At 47.2% G+C, this 20,829-nt stretch overlaps 1 protein-coding gene and 1 non-coding gene across 3 annotated transcripts in view; both read left to right on the top strand.

The window, feature by feature from the left end:
- LOC108313108 (SV2 related protein) overlaps nt 1–19,597 on the top strand; it is a 107,576-nt gene extending 87,979 nt beyond the window's left edge. Inside the window, exons 11-15 of one of the 2 annotated variants that reach the window (XM_037743158.1) lie at nt 7,094–7,201; nt 10,512–10,623; nt 12,201–12,282; nt 14,600–14,689; nt 17,106–19,597. In XM_037743158.1, the coding sequence (XP_037599086.1) occupies nt 7,094–7,201; nt 10,512–10,623; nt 12,201–12,282; nt 14,600–14,689; nt 17,106–17,312 (599 nt within the window). In that variant the 3' untranslated portion in view covers nt 17,313–19,597. The remainder of the gene's footprint in view (nt 1–7,093; nt 7,202–10,511; nt 10,624–12,200; nt 12,283–14,599; nt 14,690–17,105) is intronic. The other variant, XM_017541419.2, reaches the window with a different exon arrangement.
- On the top strand, nt 2,867–2,973 carry LOC119473485. Its single transcript, XR_005202703.1, has one exon. It is a non-coding gene; the product is annotated as a U6 spliceosomal RNA (small nuclear RNA).
- Nucleotides 19,598–20,829: the final 1,232 nt, after the last annotated feature.

Genomic DNA, 20,829 nt, shown 5'->3' with positions numbered 1-20,829 from the left:
ATAAGACACAGGAGCCTTCATAAGGAAATGAAGAGCTGAAGAAATGGTTAAGCCTGAGTATTTTTGTGCTGGATTTGAAGAACAATGGAGAGCGATAGAGAAATATGATAGGACAAAGAGTGTGTGAACTAGTGGGGGGAAGTCAGCAAGGCTTGTTCAGATTCTTCTCTGTCCCTGTGTCTTTGGAGATAAGTATGTTCTTGTCAGGGTATAGGCAGGGCATCTCTCACCTGAGGGGTTCATGACCTGCTTCAAAATGGTCATAAAATTGCCGGTCACAGTGGCTCATGCCTGTAATCCCAGAACTTTGGGAGGCTGAGGGGGGCAGATGGCTTGAGCTCAGGAGTTCGAGACCAGCCTGGGGAACATGGTGAACCTGTCCCTATCAAAACTACAGAAACTTAGCAGGGTTTGGTGGCATACATCTGTGATCTTAGCCACTTAGGAGGCTGAGGTGGGAGGACCGCTTGAGTCCAGGAAGCAGAGGTTGCAGTGAGACGAGAGTGCACCACTGCACTCCAGCCTAGGTGACAGAGTGAGACTCTGTCTCAAAAAAATAAAAATAAAACAAAGTCAGAGAATCCTTCCTGGGTTTTATGACCTGCTTCAGGAATGAGGGGCAAAGGAAAGTCAGAGGCACCTTCTCCACATGCTGTTTCTCCAATTCTTTTGGCGTAAAATATTCAATATGCCAAGGTGCAGTATTTGGGGATTGGTGTGTCCTGAACCCCATCACAGGCCAGGGTGATATCAAACGTGGGGCATGAAGAGTTGGATCAAAAATATCAAAGGCATGCATTTTCACTACACTCATTCAGCAGTATCTCATCAAAATTGGATAGAGCCCAAGGGTGAGGATGAATTTTTAAAAAGACTCAGAGAGTCTGACAAAAGTTTGATCAAAAACGGGGGTTTTGGCTGTGTGCGGTGGCTCACGCCTATAATCGCAGCACTTTGGGAGGCCAAGGCAGGCAGACCACTTGAGGTCAGGTGGCCGAGACCAGCCTGGCCAAAATAGTGAAACCCCATCTCTACTAAAATACAAAAATTAGCCAGGCATGGTAGCATGTACCTGTAATCCCAGCTACTCAGGAGGCTGAGGCAGGAGAATTGCTTGAACCCAGGAGGCGGAGGTTGCAGTGAGCCAAGATCACACCACTGCTCTCTAACCTGGGTGACGGTGTGACTGTCTATATCAAAAAAAAAAAAAAAAAAAAAAAGAGAGAGAAAGTTTTTTTCAGCTGAACATGGTGGCTCACACTTTTAATCCCAGCACTTTGGGAGGCTGAGGTGGGTGGATCACTTGAGCTCAGGGTCTCAAGACCAACCTGGGCAACATGGTGAGACCCTGTCTCTATAAAACATACATAAAAGTAGCCTGATGTGGTGATGTGCACCTCTGGTTCCAACTACTCAGGAGGCTGAAGTGGAAAGATCACTTGAGCCTGGAGGGTGGAGTGTTGCAGTGAGTCAAGGTTGTGCCACTGCACGCCAGCCTAGGCAACAGAGTGAGAGCCCCTCTCAAAAAAAGAAAAGAGAGAGTCTTTAGAATACATCAGGGAATTCTAATAACAAAATACAAATATTTCTCCCCTGTGGGCTTATATCTGGGGGGAAGGGGCAACAATAGCATAATGAGAAATTATATAGTATATTACAAGGTAATAGATGAGTTAAAGGAAAAATTTTAAACAAAAGGTAAAATCATGCCTCTCATACAAATATAAAATGAATACATGACTAAGATTTTAGTTAACTCATTCATTAATAAATGAATCAATTAAGAATTACTAAAAGTCTGTGTTTGACCTTATTGTAAGCTGACAAGTTAGCCTTTCACAGTTCCCACAGGTGCTAGCTGAAGACACAACACTCCTGGGACAGAGACAAAGGACTATATTACTCATAGCAATTGCAGTAGCCAGAGTATCAGCATTTTCCTACACCAGTTCCTTAAGCCTCGAATCCCCCAGGGTAACATGAAGAGGGGAGGGCAATACCTACAAAAGTATTGAATTATGTAACAAGAGAAGAACCCTGAGCTTAAGGAACCCCGATCTTTTATACTAGACAGTAAGCATTCCTGTCCTTTGCTCTGGAGAGAGATATTATATCTTCAAAAGCCATAATTAAATTACTCTTTGTACCAAGGGGAGACATTCTCTTTCTTCCAAGGCTGTTTGCTAAACAAATAGCCTTGAAAATACAGTCCAGGTCCAGGCGCAATGGCTCATGCCTGTAATCCCAGCACTTTGGGAGGCTGAGGCAGGCAAATCACCTGAGGTCAGGAGTTGGAGGCCAGCCTGGCCAACATGGTGAAACTCCATCTCTACTAAAAAATACAAAAATTAGCCGGGCGTGGTGGCACATGCTCGTAATCCCAGCTACTTTGAAGGCTGAGACAGGAGAATCGCTTGAACCTGGGAGGTGGAGGTTGCAGTGAACCAAGATCGTGCCATTGCAGCCTGAGTGACAGAGCAAGACTTCGTCTCAAAAAAAAAAAAAAAAAGTCCAGAACAAAGGTAGTCAGTGCCTCTACTCAAAAAATGTAGAAATGTGAGAGACCTATGGAGAATTGTCTATTAACAGCAATAAGAGGGTACAACTGGTTCAAAGGAGAAGTAAAAGCAAATACATATACAAGCAATTAGAAATGCTGAAATGAATTTACAACTAGAGGCAAAACTGGTCAATATATGTATAGGGAAGTCTATTGCATCACCACCAGACATTATTTGCATTTATATGTATTAATACAAGAATCATTTATGTTATTTTCATTTTTCTACAACATAGCTCAAAGACAATGAAAGGTGACAATAACCTATAAAGGTACAACTACAAGACATTTTTGCCCATTTCACACATGCTCACTTCAGCAGCACACGTACTGAAATTAGAACAAGACAGAGAAAATTAGCACGGTCCCTGCACAAGCATTGTGTGCAAATTCATGAAGCATTCCATATTTTCGTGGATTGGATAAAGAAAATATGGTACCTGTACATCATGAACTACTACGCAGCCATAAAAAAGAACAAAAGTATGTCCTTTGCAACAGCATGGATGCAGCTGGAGGCCATTACCCTAAGCAAATTAACACAAGAACAGAAAACCAAATACAACATGTTCTTACTTGTAAGTGGGGGCTAAACATGGGGTACTCATGGCCAGGCACAGTGGCTCATGCCTGTAATCCCAGAACTTTGGGAGGCTGAGGTGGGCGGATCACCTGAGGTCTGGAGTTCGAGATCAGCCTGAACCAACATGGAGAATCCCTGTCTCTACTAAAGATGCAAAAAAATAAAAATAAAAAATTAACCAGGCATGGTGGCACATGCCTATAATCCTAGCTACTCGGGAGGCTGAGGCAGGAGAATCACTTGAACCCGGAAGGCAGAGGTTGCAGTGAGCTGAGATCACGCCATTGCACTCCAACCTGGGCAACAAGAGTGAAACTCTGTCTCAAAAAAAAAAAAAAAGTTGGGCACTCATGAACATAAAGTTGGCAACAAGCCCAGGTGTGGTGGCTCACACCTGTAACACCAGCAATTGGGAGGCAAAGGAGGGAGGATTGCTTGAGGCCAGGAGTTCAAGACCAGCCTGGGCAATGTGTCAAATCCCCATCTCTACAAAAAATACAATAATTAGCTGGGCCTGACGGTGTGTGCCTGTGGTCCCAGCTATTTAGGAGGCTGAGGCGGGAGGGTTGCTTGAGGCCAGGAGTTCAAGAATTCAGTGAGCAGTGATTGTGCCACTGCACTCCAGCCTGGGTGACAAAGTGAAACCCTTTCTCAAATAAAAAAAATGAAGAAAGTAGGGCAGAGAAAGGGGCAGTAGTTTGAGTGAAGTTTTCAATAGGGTGGTCAGCTTGGCCTCAATGAGAATGTGAAATTCAAAGAAAGACTTGAAGGAAGTGAGGAAATTGATCATGGGGAGGAATCAAGGGCAATCTAGGAAGAGAGAGCAGCCAGTGCAAAGGTCCTGAGGCAGGCACATGCCTTACTTGCCTGAGGAGCAGCAAGAAGACCAGCGTGCTGGAGTAGAGTTAGTGGGGCAACAGAGGAAGAAGTAGAAGGTGGGATCAAGGATTTGTTGAGTGCCAGATAAGAGAGGGTCTTGAAGCTTTTTGAAGGACTTTGGCTTTTACTGTGTGTATCATGGGAAGTCATTGCAGAGTCTTAAGCAGAAGAATTGACTTAGGCTTAAAAAGGATCCCTTTGACTGAAGTGTTAGAAAGAGGCCATGGGACCATGGCTGGTGAGGAGGTCAGTGGGAAAAGCGGCAGCAGTATTACTGCTCACCCAGCACAGTAAAGTCAAACATCTACACTGAAGTTTGCAGTGGGAGAAAGGAGAGTGTTTATTTGCAGAGTGCTAAGCAAGGAGAATCAGGTAGTTCATGCTGAAGATCTGACCTCCTGGGTGACTTTCAAGCAAGGGTTTTTACAGGCGGGGTACATTTCAGGAAAGCAGAAGTTACAGGCAAAGACACAGGTCCATCCATGGAAGCTGTATGTTGCTTTGGTCCCCAAAATTGGGTTATCTTGAAGAGCAGGGGGCCTTACAGGTGGCTTTAGAGATTATTTAGTTAAGAACGTAAGGCTTTTTCAAGAACTTGAGGTCAGCAGGAAGGAATGTGGGCGCGACTCTCTCTAGGCCCCTCAGAAAAAGATTTATAATCAAAGGCAGTGGTCAGAGTTGGGTCCTGAGTTCTCCCTTATCTGAGGTCTACTCAATGGTGGTCAGCATTTTCCATCTGGTGGGGTTCTGGGTTTCTGAAACCAACTCAGGGACGTGTGTTAAGATGCCGTCTTTGGTTTCTGTAAGGAACCAAACATCCTGTGGCTCTAACCTCCTTGGGTAGCTATTATTTTAAGGTATTATTACCTTCCTGTTTATTAAGTTCTTCAGTTACTTCTCAAGGCTAGCTAGGTGCCTGGAATTTCCCTTGAAGGGATTCAAGATTTTCCTTTATTTCCATGTTTCCAGGGGTGGGCAGAAGACTCCTGAGATGGGGTTCCTGCTCTGTCTCAGCAGTGATGAAATCTGGCCAATTCTAGTCTAATATATTGTGAAGGTTGAACAGACAGGATTTGCTGATGGGTTGGCCATAGGATACAATAAAAGAGAAGAGTCAAGGAAGCCTCCGGAGCTTTCTGCCTGAGCAACTGGAAGGATGGAGATGCTACAACTGAGATAGTGAAGGTGTAGGTGGAGCAACTTTGGGGGACACTCACCCTCTCTGAGCCTTACCTGTTAAGTGGCTGCTTCAGATAGGTTGTATGAGTCCATTTGGACTGCTGTAACAAAATACCTTAGACTGGGTTACTTGGAAACAACAGAAATTTATTTCTGTCAGTCCTGGGGGCTGGGAAGTCCAAGATCAAGGCACCAGTGGATTCAGTATCTGGTGAGAGCTCTCTGCTTTATAGACAGCATCTTCTTGTGGTATCCTTACGTGATCAAAGGGGCAAACACTGTGTCCTCAGGTGGCAGAAGGGCTGGGGAGCTCCCTTTGACCTCTTTAATGAAGACACTAATCGCATTCATGATGGAAGAGCCTTCATGACTTAATCACTTCCCCAAAGCCCCACCTCTTAATACCAACACAATGGAGGTTAGGTTTCAACATTAATTTTGGAAAGACACATTTCAGACTACTGCACCTCTGTCTTTGAGAGACTACAGCTAGTGCTCGACTTAGGACCACGATTGGTTCCGACAGACCGGTTGTAACACGATTTGGTCGTAAGTTGAGTAGTCTATATGCACGCGGAGATGGTAGTGCTGCCGGAAGCTGGTCCGCACTGTCATACGCCCAGCTGGGCAACGTTTGCACTGCCAGACGCGGAGCAGTCGTGGCTAGCGATTGTGGTCGTAAAGTCGAATGGTCGTAAGTTGCATAGGTCGTAAGTCGATCAATACCTGTAGTCCCATAGTTTGAGAGTAAAGCAAGGTCAGGAAGAGAGCAATGTAGCATTCATCCTTCTTTATTAACTCTGCCTGGTCCAGGGATGAAATCTTGTTTCTATGACCTCTTTGGCCACTCACTGGGTTCCACTCCAATTCACTTTCAATAAAAAAGTTAGGAGGAGATGGTGAGGGACAGGAACAGGTGATAAGCATGTATTAGTTATCTGTTGCGGCATAACAGCATTACCACAAACTCCTGACCTGCAGAAACTATGAGATGATAAATGTGTTTTGTTTCTTAGTGGCCTGAGACAGCACACACTTACCATCTCATAGCTTCTGTAGGTCAAGAGTCCAGACACAACTTAGCAGGGTCCTTTGCCAGGCTGCAATCAAGGCATCAGCCAGGACTGAAAGACTGGGTTCTCATCTGGAAGCTCAACTGTGGAAGGACCCACCACCCCACCGATGTGGCTTGTTGGTAGCATTCATTCAGATCACCTGAGGTCAGGAGTTTGAGACCTACAACATTCCTTGTGGTTGTAGGACTAAGAGGTTCAGATTCTTGCTGGCTGTCAGCTGAGGCTGCCCTCAGCAACTAGAGGCTGCTCTCATCTAATTGCCACCACATAGGCCACCCACATGGCCACTTGCTCCTTCACAGTCATCAAGGGAGAGCATAAGAGACAGTCCTGCCTGATGGGCATTTCAGTCCTATGTAATGCAATCACAGACATCCTGTCCCCTTTGCTGTACTCTATTGGCTAGAAGCAAGTCACAGGCCCCGCCTACACACACAAGGGGAGGGGATTACACAAGAATGTGACTACCAGGAAGTGGGGATGGGGGGCCACCCTAGAGTCTGTCTGCCACTAAAGTGCCTACTACATGCTAATTCTGGGCTAAGCACATTCGTACCCACAGCCCACTTTCATTCTCTCAATCCGCTTGCACGGTGCTTTTATTTGCTCCAGTTTTATGAGGAAATTCACACTTAGAGGGATGAAGCTGGAGCACTACTGCTTGGTATCCAAACCTGAGTCTGTCTGTCTCTGAGTCTGGACTCTTCCTATGGCATCCAAACGGAATCATCCCAGAGAAGGAGGTATGGGGAGCAGGAAGGTGTGATTTGAGACACTGTATATGACTCTCCCTCTCCTTCTCTCTCCCAACCCCAGTCTCCAGCCAGAAGAAGGCAGTAGAGGCAAAATGCAGCCTGGCCTGTGAGTACCTGAGCGAGGAGGATTACATGGACTTGCTGTGGACCACCCTCTCTGAGTTCCCAGGTAAGGGACCTATGCAAGGTGAAGCTGGGGCAGGCAAGCCTGAGAATATGGTAATTGCTCAGCCGGTGACTCTGTCAGCCCCACCTGGAAGCAAATCCCATTTCTAGTTTTGTTTTTCAGTCCTTAACTATAAGTTGTCAAGAACTGTGAAGAGGCTGAGATTTTACCCTACTTAAAGGCTATGAAATTAAGCTGCCCAATTTCATGCATGCTGGCAGAAGACATGAGACTCCTGGGTCAGAGACAAGAGTATTATAGCAAGCAGCTTGAGTAGTACCTTGGTGACTTGCACCCAAGTCCCACAGGGATGATGAGGAAGGACCCAGGTGGAGGCTACACATGCAATGGATTTGCAATGCAGCTGGGGAACCCCAAGCTTAGGGAGCCCAAATATGATTTTTATGATGGTCTGCTAGAAACCTCCCCAAGGGAGACACCATCTGTATTACACTGGACAATAAGCAAACCTACCCTTTGCTCCAGGGGGAAACAGTATCTCTATCTTCCAAGGCTGTTTGCTACACAAACTACTCTGACATAGTAGCCTGGACCCAAAGGGCAGCTGGTTCCTCTGCTCATAAGATGTGTAGAAATATGAGAGACCCATGGAGAATCATCCTCCAACACCAGGCACACTGGAAAGGAACAGTAGAGTGTCAAAAATCCAAACTTGCACATGATGCAAAGGTGATCTATCTTTTTTTACTTTAAGAGGAATAATTATTACAACAACAATAATATTTAGTACTTATTGAGTACCTATTGTATGCCAAGGACTGTGTGAAATGTCTTACAGATACGATCTAATTTAATCTTGTGAAGTTGTATAGTTATTCCCATTTTACAACTGAAGAAACTGAGGCTCAGAGTGGTGACATAATTTGCCCAGTGTAGCAGAAACTGTTCCCGCAACATACAACTGCCAGGATTCTGGGCCTGAAGACTATCTCAGAAGGAATGAGAAGTCTCTGTATCTAAAAGCAAGCAAAGTAGAAGGACATGCCAAGGAGTTAGCACCTGGAAGCAGCCTTTAGACAATAACTGTGGGATTTGGCGGACAAATGCCCCAGTGTCCTTGCCCATCAGCAGGAAGACTCCAAGGCACACGCTCTATGCTGGCTTTTGAGTCCCCCAGTGGAATTCAGCACCAGTCACCCATGGTGGTGACTTGCTCGATACCCACCTTTTGGCAGTTGCTTTCCTTTCCCAAATTTACCTCACCACTCTCCTGCTGGTCCTTCCTTGGATTACCTCCCAAGTTGATGCCTTGTACTTACATCCTAGTCCCAGGGTTTGCTTCTGCGAAAACCCAACTACGATACCGAGTACCCCACAGCAGGCAGGGCTAAGAGCTGTGCTCTCACCCTGGAATCCAGAGTCTTCAGTCTGATACTGCACTGCCTATCTTTCCTCTAAAACCCTTTCCCCACATAGCTCAGTAGGTAAGAACGAAGGCTCAGAAGTTAAACTCAACATTTCCAATCTCCATTTCTGTGACTTTAAGAAAGTCACGGGATTTTCCTCTCTGGGATCCCCTCCCACAGTGGTGTGGGAGCTCTCTCTGCTTCTCTCTTTCTCTCTCTGCCTAATAAATTGCTCCTGGAAAAAAAAAAAAAAAAGAAAAGGAAGTCACGTTACGTGACATTTCTGTAGCAGGAAGCACTCACTATTTCTGTGATTTTACTTCTCCGAAACTCAGATTCTTCTTCATTTACTATGTGTATTGTTTTATTGTTCATTGATGTGTCCCAACCTCCTAGAACAGTTCCTGACACACAGTAGATGCTCATTAACTGAATAACTGTGGAAAAATGTATTCAATAAATTAATAGCATTTATTTTAGGGGATCATTTTGATGATTAAACAAGATTATGGATGTAAAAATGGGGCTGGGCATGGTGGCTCACGCCTGTAATCCCAGTGCTTTGGGAGGCCAAGGCAGGCAGATCACCTGAGGTCAGGAGTTTGAGACCAGCCTGGCCAAGATGGCGAAATCCTGTCTCTACTAAAAATACAAAAATTAGCTGGGTGTGGTGGCATGCACCTGTAGTCCCAGGTACTCAAGAGGCTGAGGCAGGAGAATCGCTTGAACCCAGGAGGCAGAGATTGCAATAAGCCAGTGTTGCATCACTGCACCCCAGCCTGGGTGACAGTGCGAGACTCCATCTCAAAAACATTTAGATATAGTTGTAAAAATGCTTAGCTCAAATTAAATTATTATTATTACTAATAAGTATTATGCTATACTGCCTCCACTGAGGTAGAGTGTTATTTTTAGGCCCATTTTATAGATGAAGAAATTGAGGCTGAGAGGAGGTAAGGGACTAACCCAAGGCCACATGGCAAGTTAGAGGCAAAACGAGGCATCAGAACCCAGGTATTCTGCTGCCTGGATTCAGTGAATGCCACCATTCAGGCTCCTGTGGGTGCCTGGATTAGTTATCTATTGCCACGTAACAAACCACCTTGCAAATGTAGTGGCTTAAGGCCGGGCTCAGTGGCTCACACCTATAATCCCAGCATTTTGGGAGGCTGAGATAAGTGGATCACAAGGTCAGGATTTAAAGACCAGCCTAGCCAAGATGGTGAAACCCCGTCTCTACTGAAAATACAAAAATTAGCCAGGCACAGTGGCAGGTGCCTGTAATCCCAGCTACTCAGGAGGCTGAGGCAGGAGAATTTCTTGAACCCAGGAGGCAGAATTTGCAGTGAGCCAAGACCACACCATTGCATTCCAGCCTGGGTGACAAAGCAAGACTCTGTCTCCAAAAAAAAAAAAAGAAAAAAGAAAATGTAGTGGCTTAAAACAATGCACACTTATGATCTCACACATGCTGTGGCTTCCCTGGGTGTTCTACTTCAGCACATTTCATGTGGCTGCAATCAAGGCACTGGCCCAGGGTCTGCAGTCTCATCTGAAAGCTCAGCTGGGGCAGGATCCACTCCCATGCTTACTCACGTGATTGCTGGCAAGATTCTATTCCTTGAAGTTTTTGCACTGAGGGCCTCAGTTCCTTTCTGGCTGTTGGCCAGAGGCTACCTTCAGTTCCTTGCCAGATGGCCTTCTCTGTCAAAGCAAATACATGAGAAGAGCCAGGGAGAGAGAACACCAAGATGGAAGTCACGGTCTTTTATTACCTGACCTCAGAAGTGACACCCCATCACTTTTGCTGTCTTCTAGTCATTAGAAGTGAGTCACTAGGTCTTGTCCCTCCTCCAGGGGAGGGGATGATACAGGCTGTGCCACCAGGGTGGGGGGCATTGGGAACCACATCGGGAGCTGCCTACCCCTCCCCGCTCCCCTTTCAGGTGTCCTTGTGACTCTGTGGATTATTGACCGCCTGGGGCGCAAGAAGACCATGGCCCTGTGCTTCGCCATCTTCTCCTTCTGCAGCCTCCTGCTGTTTATCTGTGTTGGAAGGTGGGTGTCTGCAGGCCTAGTTGTGAGGATGGGCACAGGTGGAGGTGTGGGTGCAGGCCCAGGTGGAGGTGCAGCCCCAAGTGTGAGTGTAGGTGTAGGTGTGGGTACAGGCACAGGTGTGAGTGCAGGTGTCTGTGTAGCCCAGGTATAGGTGCAGACCTAGATGTGTTTATAAGCCCAAATGTGGGCACAGGTGTGGGTTAGACCCAGGTGTGAGTATAGCCCCAAGTATGGGCACAGGTGTGGGTATAGGCCCAAGTGTTGGCACAGGTATGGGTTAGGCACAGGTATGGGCATAGCCCCAAGTGTGGGCACAGGTGTGGGTTAGGCGCAGGTGTGAGCATAGGTATAGGTGCAGGCCCAGGTGTGGGTGCAGGTGTGGGTACAGGCCCAGGCATGGGAATAGGCCCCAGTGTGGGCACAGGTATAGGTGCAGGCCCAGGTGTAGGTATTGGCCCAGATGGGGGAACAGGCCCAGATGTGGGTGGAGGCCCCAGTGTGGGCACAGGTGTAGCTGCAGGCCCAGGTGTGGGTGCAGGTATGGGTACAAGCCCAGGTGTGGGTATTGACTCAAGTATGGGCGCAGGTGTGGGTGCAGGCCCAGATGTGGATGGAGGCCCCAGTGTGGGCACAGGTGTAGGTGCCAGCCCAGGTGCAGGTATTGGCCCAAGTGTGGGTACAAGTGGGAGTGCAGGTGTCAGTGCAGGCCCAGGGATAGATGCAGATACAGGTAAAGGTGTAGGTGCTCACTAGGACTGAGGCTCATGGCTGCCTCACAACTGAATAAAAGATCAAGGCCCGGGAGGGGGCCTCTGATGGGAGTTGTCTGGGGCGGGGGGAACTTTGGCCCCAGTTTTGCTCTAATAATGCCAAATTTTAGACTTTTGACATCATCTCCCAATGAGAGCATACATGTAGCTATTTAATTCATGTATATGTTAAAACTGTTAACTTGTTCAATGTAAATATTTCAAATAGACCCCATTTTAGCATTTCTCCATTTTTCTATTCGCCAAGAGGCTCAAAATATGGAAATGGCTTATGCCTCTCTTGATCTCTGAGAGGCCCCAGACCATACCCAATGAGGAACCTGTGGGCCACCTCCTGGTCTGAGGAAGCTTGGGAGATGTAGCTTCGACCCTGAAATGTTGGTGTTCTGGGACATTTGTGGGAACAATGGGACAGAGGGTTGGAATCAGAATTATCCTAAGAATACTGAATAGTGGTTTACTTTCCCCAGCTCAGCTGGCCCCTGGCACAGTTCCTGCTCCACCCCCAGCCAAGTTCTTGTCTGAGCTTTCCATTATTTATACACTTCTCCCTAATCTTGCGCCCATCCTGGGCACCACAGATGTTTTCTTCTCTCAGCCGAGTACTCTGAAGAATGATGAACTTGTAAAAGCATGCCTGTCAAGATGGTACTGAAATATGTATGCCTACATGCCTATCAATGAGCGTCAGGGAGGGGTCACCTTTGGCAATTGCAAGGGCGTTCATACTGCCTGGGAAGATAGGACTAGGCTGAACCAAGCAGACAGAAAAAAATGTCATTATCTGTTTTTATCCTCCTCCCCTAGAAATGTGCTCACTCTGTTACTCTTCATTGCAAGAGCGTTTATTTCTGGAGGCTTTCAAGCGGCATATGTTTACACACCTGAGGTAGGAGGGGTGTCTGGGAGCTGCTGGGGAACGGGCTGTGGGGAGAAAGTGGCTGGGGGGATGCTCTGCTTCCAGAAACCATTGAAAAGAATGAGGTGGCCCTTGCAGAGGGAGTGGATCATGAGAGAATTTAGGTATTCTGATCTTTTGCAAAGAAAATGTATCTCTGTATTGTTTATGTAATTGAGTGAATTGAAATATTATATATAAATGCATATGGTATGCACTCAAAAAGTATGCCCTGAATAAGTAGTCATGCCTGTAATCCCAACACTTTGGGAGGTCAAGGCGGGAGGATCACTTAGGCCTGGAAGTTTGAGACCAGCCTGAGCAATGTAGCAAGACCGTCTCTCTAAAAAAATAAAATAGAAATTAGCCAGACTGTGGTGGTGCACATCTGTAGTTCCAGCTACTCTGAAGGCTGAGGCAGTAGGATCACTTAAGCCTAGGAGGTGACAGCTGCAGTGAGCCATGATCACGCCACTGCACTCCAGCCTGGGCAACAGAGCAAGACCAAAAAAAAAAAAAAAAAAAAAAGAATGAGGTAGATGTCTATGTATTGATGTGGATAGGATTTTAAGACACACTACTGAATGGGAAAGGCAAATTGCAGAATAATATATATTATATGATACCATTTATGTATTTTTAAAATGCTATTTCCATATGTATATTTTTTAATGTATCTGGGAATACACATTCCAAAGATATCCCTAATAGGAGGGTTCTATGGGGAGAATTTTCCTAGTAGAGAGAGTGGATCACGAAAGAATTTAGGTATTTTGATTTTTTACAAAGAGAATATATTTCTATATTGTTTATGTAATTGGGTGAATTGAAATATCATGTATAAATGCATATGGTGTGCACTCAAAAAATATGTCCTGAATAAGTAAGTGAATGAAGATGTATGTGCTATAGATAGCCACAGGAAAAACTAGAGGAATATACATCAAAATGTGACAGATCTCTTGAGGGTTGCGATCCTGAACGAGTTGTATATTTTCCTGTTTATGATTTTATTCTTCGCAAGCTTTCTGCACGGAGCATTTCATTTATTAGAAACATGCCAGCTAATGTAACAGAGAACTCCCAGAGTGGAGTGTTCTGACACAAGAGCAGCTTGTTGCTTATCAAAGAGGCCAGGCCAGGCACAGTGGTTCACGCCTGTAAAACCAGCACTTTGGGAGGTCAAGGCAGGTCGATCGCTTGAGCTCAGGAGTTCACGACCAACCTGGGCAACATAGTGAAAACCTATCTTTACAAAAACTACAAAAATTAGCTGGGAATGGTGGCACATGCCTGTTGTCCCAGCTACTCAGGGTGGGGCTGAGGTGGGAGGATCACCTGAGCCCAGGGAGGTAGAGGCTGCGGTGAGCCATGATTGTGCCACTGCACTCCAGCCTGAATGACAGAGTGAGACCCTGTCGCAAATAAATAAGTGAATAAAATACTATAAAATAAGAGTCCAATATGGGTGGTCTAGGTTGGGGGACAGCTTTCCTCCTTCAGTGATCTGGGGACCCAGGCTCCTCACATCTTGTGCCTTTCTTATCTAGGGATCTCACCCCAGGGATCATTTGGCAATGCCTGGGAATATTCTGGATTGTCATAACGTAGCAGGGGTGGACAGAAGTGCTACTGGTATCTTGTGGGTAGAGGCCAGGGTTGCTGCCAAACATCCCACAGTGCACAGCAGACCCTCCCGCCATGACAAAGAATGAGCCACCCCAAAGCATTCATAGTGCCCAGGCTGAGAAGCCCTGCCTTAGGGCCATGGAGTCCTCCTCCCAGCCAGAAGACAGGGGAGGGGAGGGGAGAAAATGCACCCTTCTTAATGACCTTGGCCTGGAAGATACACAATCCCTTCTCACTTTGCCTAGGGAACAACGAGGCACGTGGACCCTACTGGGTGCAAACTGAGAGACTGTAAACATTTCCATCTCTCTTTATGAAATTCCTTGAAAGCCCATGACCCAGGCTTCAAGGTGAACTCGTGAAAAGAAGGTAGAGAGTGACATCTGAGTTGTGAACGTGTGGCAGTTCCTCGTGGAAGAGTCTTTGGGGAGCCCCACCCTCGGATAGGGAAGACCCCTTTCCTGGGTTCCCACCCACAGCTTGGCCTCTTGCCCTAGTTCTGAGTTGAACCTTCCATGCCCTTTGGGGCGAGGATCCTTGTCCCTTAAGGGCATAACCAACACCAGAGGGATTTGCCCTGACTTCGGGCTGCCCCTGGGGTTGGTCCCATCAGCCTGGAGCTGGAGCAGGGGGAGGAACCTTCATGTCCCCACGCCCACATCTGTCCCCGGTGTTTCAGGTCTACCCCACGGCAACACGGGCCCTCGGCCTGGGCACCTGCAGTGGCATGGCAAGAGTGGGTGCTCTCATCACTCCGTTCATTGCCCAGGTAGGTGCTGCCCCCAAATACAGAGGGGTGGGGGGGGGTCACAAAATAACGCACAGCCAGCAGTTACTACATGCCGACCGTCCGCAGAGCCCTCGGGGTGCCTTAGCTCACTCTATCCTAACAGCACACCTGGGAACAGAGGAAATATTGCCTGCAGGTGAGAAGACAGAGACTCAGGGGATAAAATGACATGCCCACGATCATGCAGTGGAAAGTAGACAATCCAGGAGTCAAACCAGGCCTTCCCTGTGGAGCAGATCCTTGGGCTGCTTTATGATTTGCTTAAAAACAGTTTGGATGAAAACCAGTGGGCCATGGTAAGCGAATTAACCCAAGAGCAGAAAACCAAATACCGCATGTTCTCTGGGAGCTAAGCACTGAATACATATAGACATAAAAATGGGAGTAGTGGATACTGGGACCTCTAGGCTGGGGAGGAAGGGTGGGAGGCATGGGCAGAAAAAAACCACCTGTTGGGTACTGTGCTCCCTACCTGGGTGATGGGATAATTTGTACCCCAAACTTCAGCATCGTGCAATATATCCATGTAACAAACCTGCAGTGGACCCATGACAAAAGCTGAATTTTTTTTTTTTTTTAACAAAAGGAAAGATGGGTTGGGTACTGTCTGGCTCACGCCTGTAATCCCAACACTTTAGAGACTGAGGCGGGTGGATCACTTCAGGTCAGGAGTTCGAGACCAGCCTGGCCAACATGGTGAAACCTCCATCTCTACTAAAAATACAAGGATTAGCCAGGTGTGGTGGCAGGTGCCTGTAATTCCGGCTGAGGCACAAAAATCGCTCAAACCCAGGAGGCAGAGGCTGCAGTGAGCTGAGATTGTGCCACCACACTCCAGCCTGGGCGATGGAGTGAGACCCTGAAAAAGAAAAAACAAGGAAAGAAAACAAGTAGGCCAACACGATTTAGTGGAAAACAAATATGCCCGTTCCTGCTTTTCGAATTAGATCATTAGACGTCAGTGCAGAATTCTGCAACTCTTCATGTATCATGAAGCATTTCTATCTAGGGATCTTAGTACGTCTTTGCTTCTTGAATATCTAGTGTTTCTTCTGTTTGCATCACTTTTTTATTGAGATAAATGTCACATAACAAAATTACCCATCTTAAAGGGAACAATTCAGTGGCATTCAGCACATTCACAGCTTTGGGCAACCACCGCTTCTATGTAGTTCCAAAACCTTCTCATCACCCCAAAATAAACCCCTGGACCCACTGAGCAGTCACTTCTCATTCCTCGCCTCCCCCAGGCTCCTGGCAACCACCCATCTGCTTTCTGCGGATTTGCCAAGTCTGAATATTTCAGAGAAATAGAATTCAAAGACATGTTTAGCCAAGTGCTTCTGTTCTACTTTGGTTTTGGCCATTGTGTGGCACTCCTGACTGATATTGGTTGAGAGTTCACCATGTGCCTGCATGGTGCCAGGTGTCCTCAAGCGTCATCTCATTAGGAAGTGACACCACTCTATGCCCATTTGGCAAATGAAAAAATGGGCTGGGCATGATGGTTCACACCTGGAAACCCAGCACTTTGAGAGGCCGAAGTAGGCAGATGATTTGAGGTCAGGAGTGCGAGACCAGGCTGGCCAACACGGCGAGACCCTCTCTTTATAAAAAATACAAAACAATTAGCCGGACGTGGTGGCACGCACCTGTAGTCCCAGCTAGCCAGGAGACTGAGACAGAAGAATTACTTGAACCCAGGAGGTGGAGATTGCAGTGAGCATAGACACACCACCGCACGCCAGCGTGGGCAACAGAGTGAGACTCCATATCAAAAAAAAAAAAGAGAGAGAAAATGGAACTCAGCTCTGCCATGTGCCATGTGCTGAGAACTAAGAAGTTGGCACAGGCACTGCACTGTCCCAGAGGAGAGCAGAGTTATAAGGTGCCCAGACTCAAGCTTAGCAGACCCCAGTTCAAATCCCAGCCCCATCCTTATTATCTGTATGAACTTGGGTAGGAGCCACTTATCCTCTTTGAGCCTCAGTTTTCTCCTTTGTAAAATGGGGATGAAGTACTTGGCTCATAGGGCTGTGGCATGGCATCTGTGTTGGTCTGCTTTGTGTTGCTTTAAAGGAATACCTGAGACCAAGTAATTTATAGAGAAACAAGATTTATTTGACTCACAATTCTATAAGCTGTACAAGCATGCACCAGCATCTGCTTGGCTTCTGGTGAGGCCTCAGGGAGCTTTTACTCATTGAGGAAGGCAAAGGAGGGGCAGTCATGTCACATGGAGAGAGAGGGACAAAGTGGGAGAGGGGGGAATCACCAGACTCTTTTTAGTAGCCAGATATCACGAGGCGGCCTGATGTTACCAATACTGTTTGATGGTTGGTGAGGTCTGTGTTTCAGAAGGGATGCTTTCACCAACCTGTGGCTCCTTCCCCAGGTGATGCTGGAATCCTCTGTGTACCTGACTCTGGCGGTTTACAGCAGCTGCTGCCTCCTGGCTGCCCTGGCCTCCTGCTTTTTGCCCATCGAGACCAAAGGCCGAGGACTACAGGAGTCCAGCCACCGGGAGTGGGGCCAGGAGATGGTCGGCCGAGGAATGCATGGTGCAGGTGTCACCAGGTCGAACTCTGGCTCTCAGGAATAGTGACTGATGGGGGACTGAGCTGGTCTTTGAGGCTGCAGAGCTCGGGGGGCTGGCAGGCCCCAACTGGGGCACTGATTGCCAACATCAAGAACTCACCCAAGAGTATGTCCTGGACCAACAGGGTTTTGTGTCTTGACTCAGTTTGCTCATATTCATTGAGGTCCACCCAGGGGTGGGGAGGTATTTGCTCTAGGGGGTTCTCTGTATATGTGGGGAAAGGTTTGTTCATAACCTGTGGATCTGCGTGGGAAAACTACCCATATTAGGAGGGTCTGGTGATGCCAGCAACTAATCAGACACCACCCAGAGTCACCTGGCCACACCCTCGGTGAAATAACCAAAAGATCTCTCTGTAGATACCGTCCAGGCCCAGGCCCATGTGACACCTGCCAGCCACCCACCGGACCTGTTCAGTAGGTTTCTCCCACACCCACAGCCCCAGGCTTTCTTCTTTGAAATTGCAGGTGATCTAGGTGTGGTCTCAGCAGCTATTTCCTGGCAGGGCCCCCTCTGTTTGCCTCCCTAGAGCCTGACCAGTGAATTCTCTGGCAGATGGACATTGTGCATTCAAACTGGAGCCACCTGCCCCAACCCAGGCCCCTCTGGAGTTGCCGTTGTTGGCGCCAAGAGATCCAGATGTGTCCCTGGGGACAGCTGGACTTGCACTGGGTGACAACCTCAGGAATCTGTTACCCCCTGGGAACTGAGGACTGAGGTCAAAGGAAAGTGAATCAAGTTCAAGCCAGAGCACGGGCCTCCCCTTCTGAAGCAGCCAAGGCCACGGTTGGGCTTCTTTCCTGACCCCTTCCTTGGTCAGGCTGAATGGTGACTTTTTTTTTTTGGAGACAGAGTCTTGCTGTGTCACCCAGGCTGGAGTGCAGTTGCACGATCTTGGCTCAATGCAACCTCCGCCTCCCGGGTTCAAGCAATTCTCCTGCCTCAGCCTCCCAAGTAGCTGGGATTACAGGTGCCCACCACCATGCCCGGCTGATTTTTGTATTTTTAGTAGAGACGGGGTTTCACTATGTTGGCCAGGCTGGTCTTGAACTCCTGACCTCAAGTGATCTGCCCACCTTGGCCTCCCAAAGTTCTGGGATTACAGGCGTGAGCCACCACACCCGGCCTGAATGGTGACTCTTGATGGGAAAAAGCTTACTCAGGTCCCAGGCACAAAATCCAAAATCCAGGGCTTTGGGTTTTGTGTAGATGGCTGAATGGGCAGAGAAACCAAAAGGATGCTACACCCACCATCTCGTCCCGTGGGGATGCAAAGCTGCTCCTCTGTCCAGGGCCTTCTTGGTCATTACACAAAGGCAGCCCCTGGGGTTCCACTCATAGAGCCTGGCATGGAGTGGAGAGGGGCGGGAGGACTCAGGTGTGTGAAATGTGTATGTTTTCAAAGAAACGGGAGGGAGGCCAACTGGGTTTTGAGTTGGTCTCTGCAGGCAACGTCACTTCCGGGGATAGTTTACTGAAGCCTTTTTTGCCCATGGTGAAGGCAGGGGACCTAGACAAGGAGGGAGGGAGCTGGCAGATCCCATCAAAGGCTGGAGCAGACTGACCTACTGCTTGAAGTAAACATTGCAAGGAAGCCAACGTGTGTGTTCATCTCCTATTAAAACATGTCAGTGATGGACATCGCAAGAGTCTAAGTTTATTCATTGTCATCACGTCCTAGTGACAGTCCAGCCTAACGGTCTAGCTACCTTTGCTCATCGGAACTCATCTCAATGCTTTGGGATGATCATCTCCTTTCCAACAGTGGGGAAAGATGCACCGTTGACTGCCAACATTGTGGCTGAGCCTGTTGGAGACAATGCTTTCTTCTAATGGTGTGCAGGTCATGATGGGGGACTTCTTCAAGCTCAAGTTCTAGATCAATTGCAAACAATACTGTGTCTCTAACATATGGATTACAGCCCCCTCGGCCCAGGCAGTTGGAGAGGAGGCGGCTTGGCAGATCCCTTCCTCTCTCTGACAACCACATTTTCTTGAACCACGTGTGGCTGTAGCTCGCATTATTTCTGGACAGCTGAGCTCTCTTGGGTAACACAGAACTGTTGCTTGTCTCTTTTGCCTTCCGGCTGGTCAGATACTGCTGGATGATCGTGTCTGCTCCCTCACCCTAGAATAACCCAGTGAGCTGGGGGCTGGTGGGGGAAGAGTACTTGGTGGGCAGGAATATTTCCCAGGGACTGGGGTAAAGGGGTTTACCCTTGAGGGCGTTCTCTACATGAGAAAATGAAAGTTAAAAACTCTTTGCCTTCTAAATAGCCTGCCCTTTTCAAAAAGTCAATATTATCGAATGGTACAAGAGCTATCACAAAAGGCACCCAAACCTCTGAATACACGAGACCTTTAGCCAAAGACATTTGTATCTAATTTTGAACAATCCTATTCAAAAAGCTCCTATTTTCGTTAATGGAAATGCCATGTTTCTTTCAGAGTTAGGAAGGATCTGAGAAAGTGGCAGATATTTAATGTGGCCAGAGCTATATATTTCTGTCTTTCTCTTCAAGTATTCTCAAAAACATATAACTGACCCTGGTGGTGTTCCCAGTGGGATGAAACAGTATCTTAGGAATTGACTTTGAAATGGATATGGATATTCATTGTTTTTAATATAATGTTAAGCAATAGAAAGCCTTGAATGATGAGATCAAGAGTCTCCCCTGCCATTACTTTCAATGGCAAAAACCACAATTACTTTTTTTTTTTTTTTAGACAAATTCTCAGCTCACTGCAACTCCGCCTCCAAGGATTAAGTGATTCTCTCACCTCAGCCTCCTGAGTAGCTGGGATTACAGGTGCCTGTCTTGATGCCTGGCTAATTTTTGTATTTTTAGTAGAGATAGGGTTTCTCAAACTCCTGACCTCAAGTGATTCATCCACCTCTGCCTCCCAAATGCAATTACTTTTGCACCAACCTAATAACAGTAATCCCAGTCAATCGTGGCTCAAACCATTAGAACCAAAACCAGGCAGAGATCAGGAAAGGTTCAATGCTTAACAGTATCATCAAGAACACAGCTTCTTTTGGGCTTTCTTTTTCACCATCCTTTACATGTTGGCCATTTGACTCTGTGCTTGAAACCTCGTGGTCACAAAATGGCTGCCCTGTGCCGGATGTCATATTTATTTTTGAAGAAGATAGAATGGGAAAGGAGCTGTCATAAAAGGTTTTCTTTCAGAAGAGTCTGTTGTTTTTTGTTAGAAAAGGAAGCCCCCCAGCAGATTTACCATTGCTTCTCATTGATCAGACCTGGGTGGCATGCCGATCCTAGCATGCATCCTGCTGTAGGGCTGGAAGAAAGGGCCTGCCAGTATTAATGGGTACCTACAGCCTCTTGAACACAAAACTGGGATTCTGTTAGCACAGAAGAATAATAGCAATGGCTGTTGGATGGGCGATGGGTGCGAAGAGGAGCCTGCCATGGATGTGTAGACCACAGAGCTCTCATCAGCCCCGTTTCCATTGCAAGGAGAATAAATTCTGCTCAGGCTAATTAAAATTTAA

This window comes from Cebus imitator, unplaced genomic scaffold, assembly GCF_001604975.1.
Source record: "Cebus imitator isolate Cc_AM_T3 unplaced genomic scaffold, Cebus_imitator-1.0 Scaffold8, whole genome shotgun sequence".
Lineage (NCBI taxonomy): Eukaryota > Metazoa > Chordata > Mammalia > Primates > Cebidae > Cebus > Cebus imitator.
The sequence above is the reverse complement of the archived record's forward strand: the minus strand, read 5'-3'. Positions and strand labels throughout refer to the sequence as shown.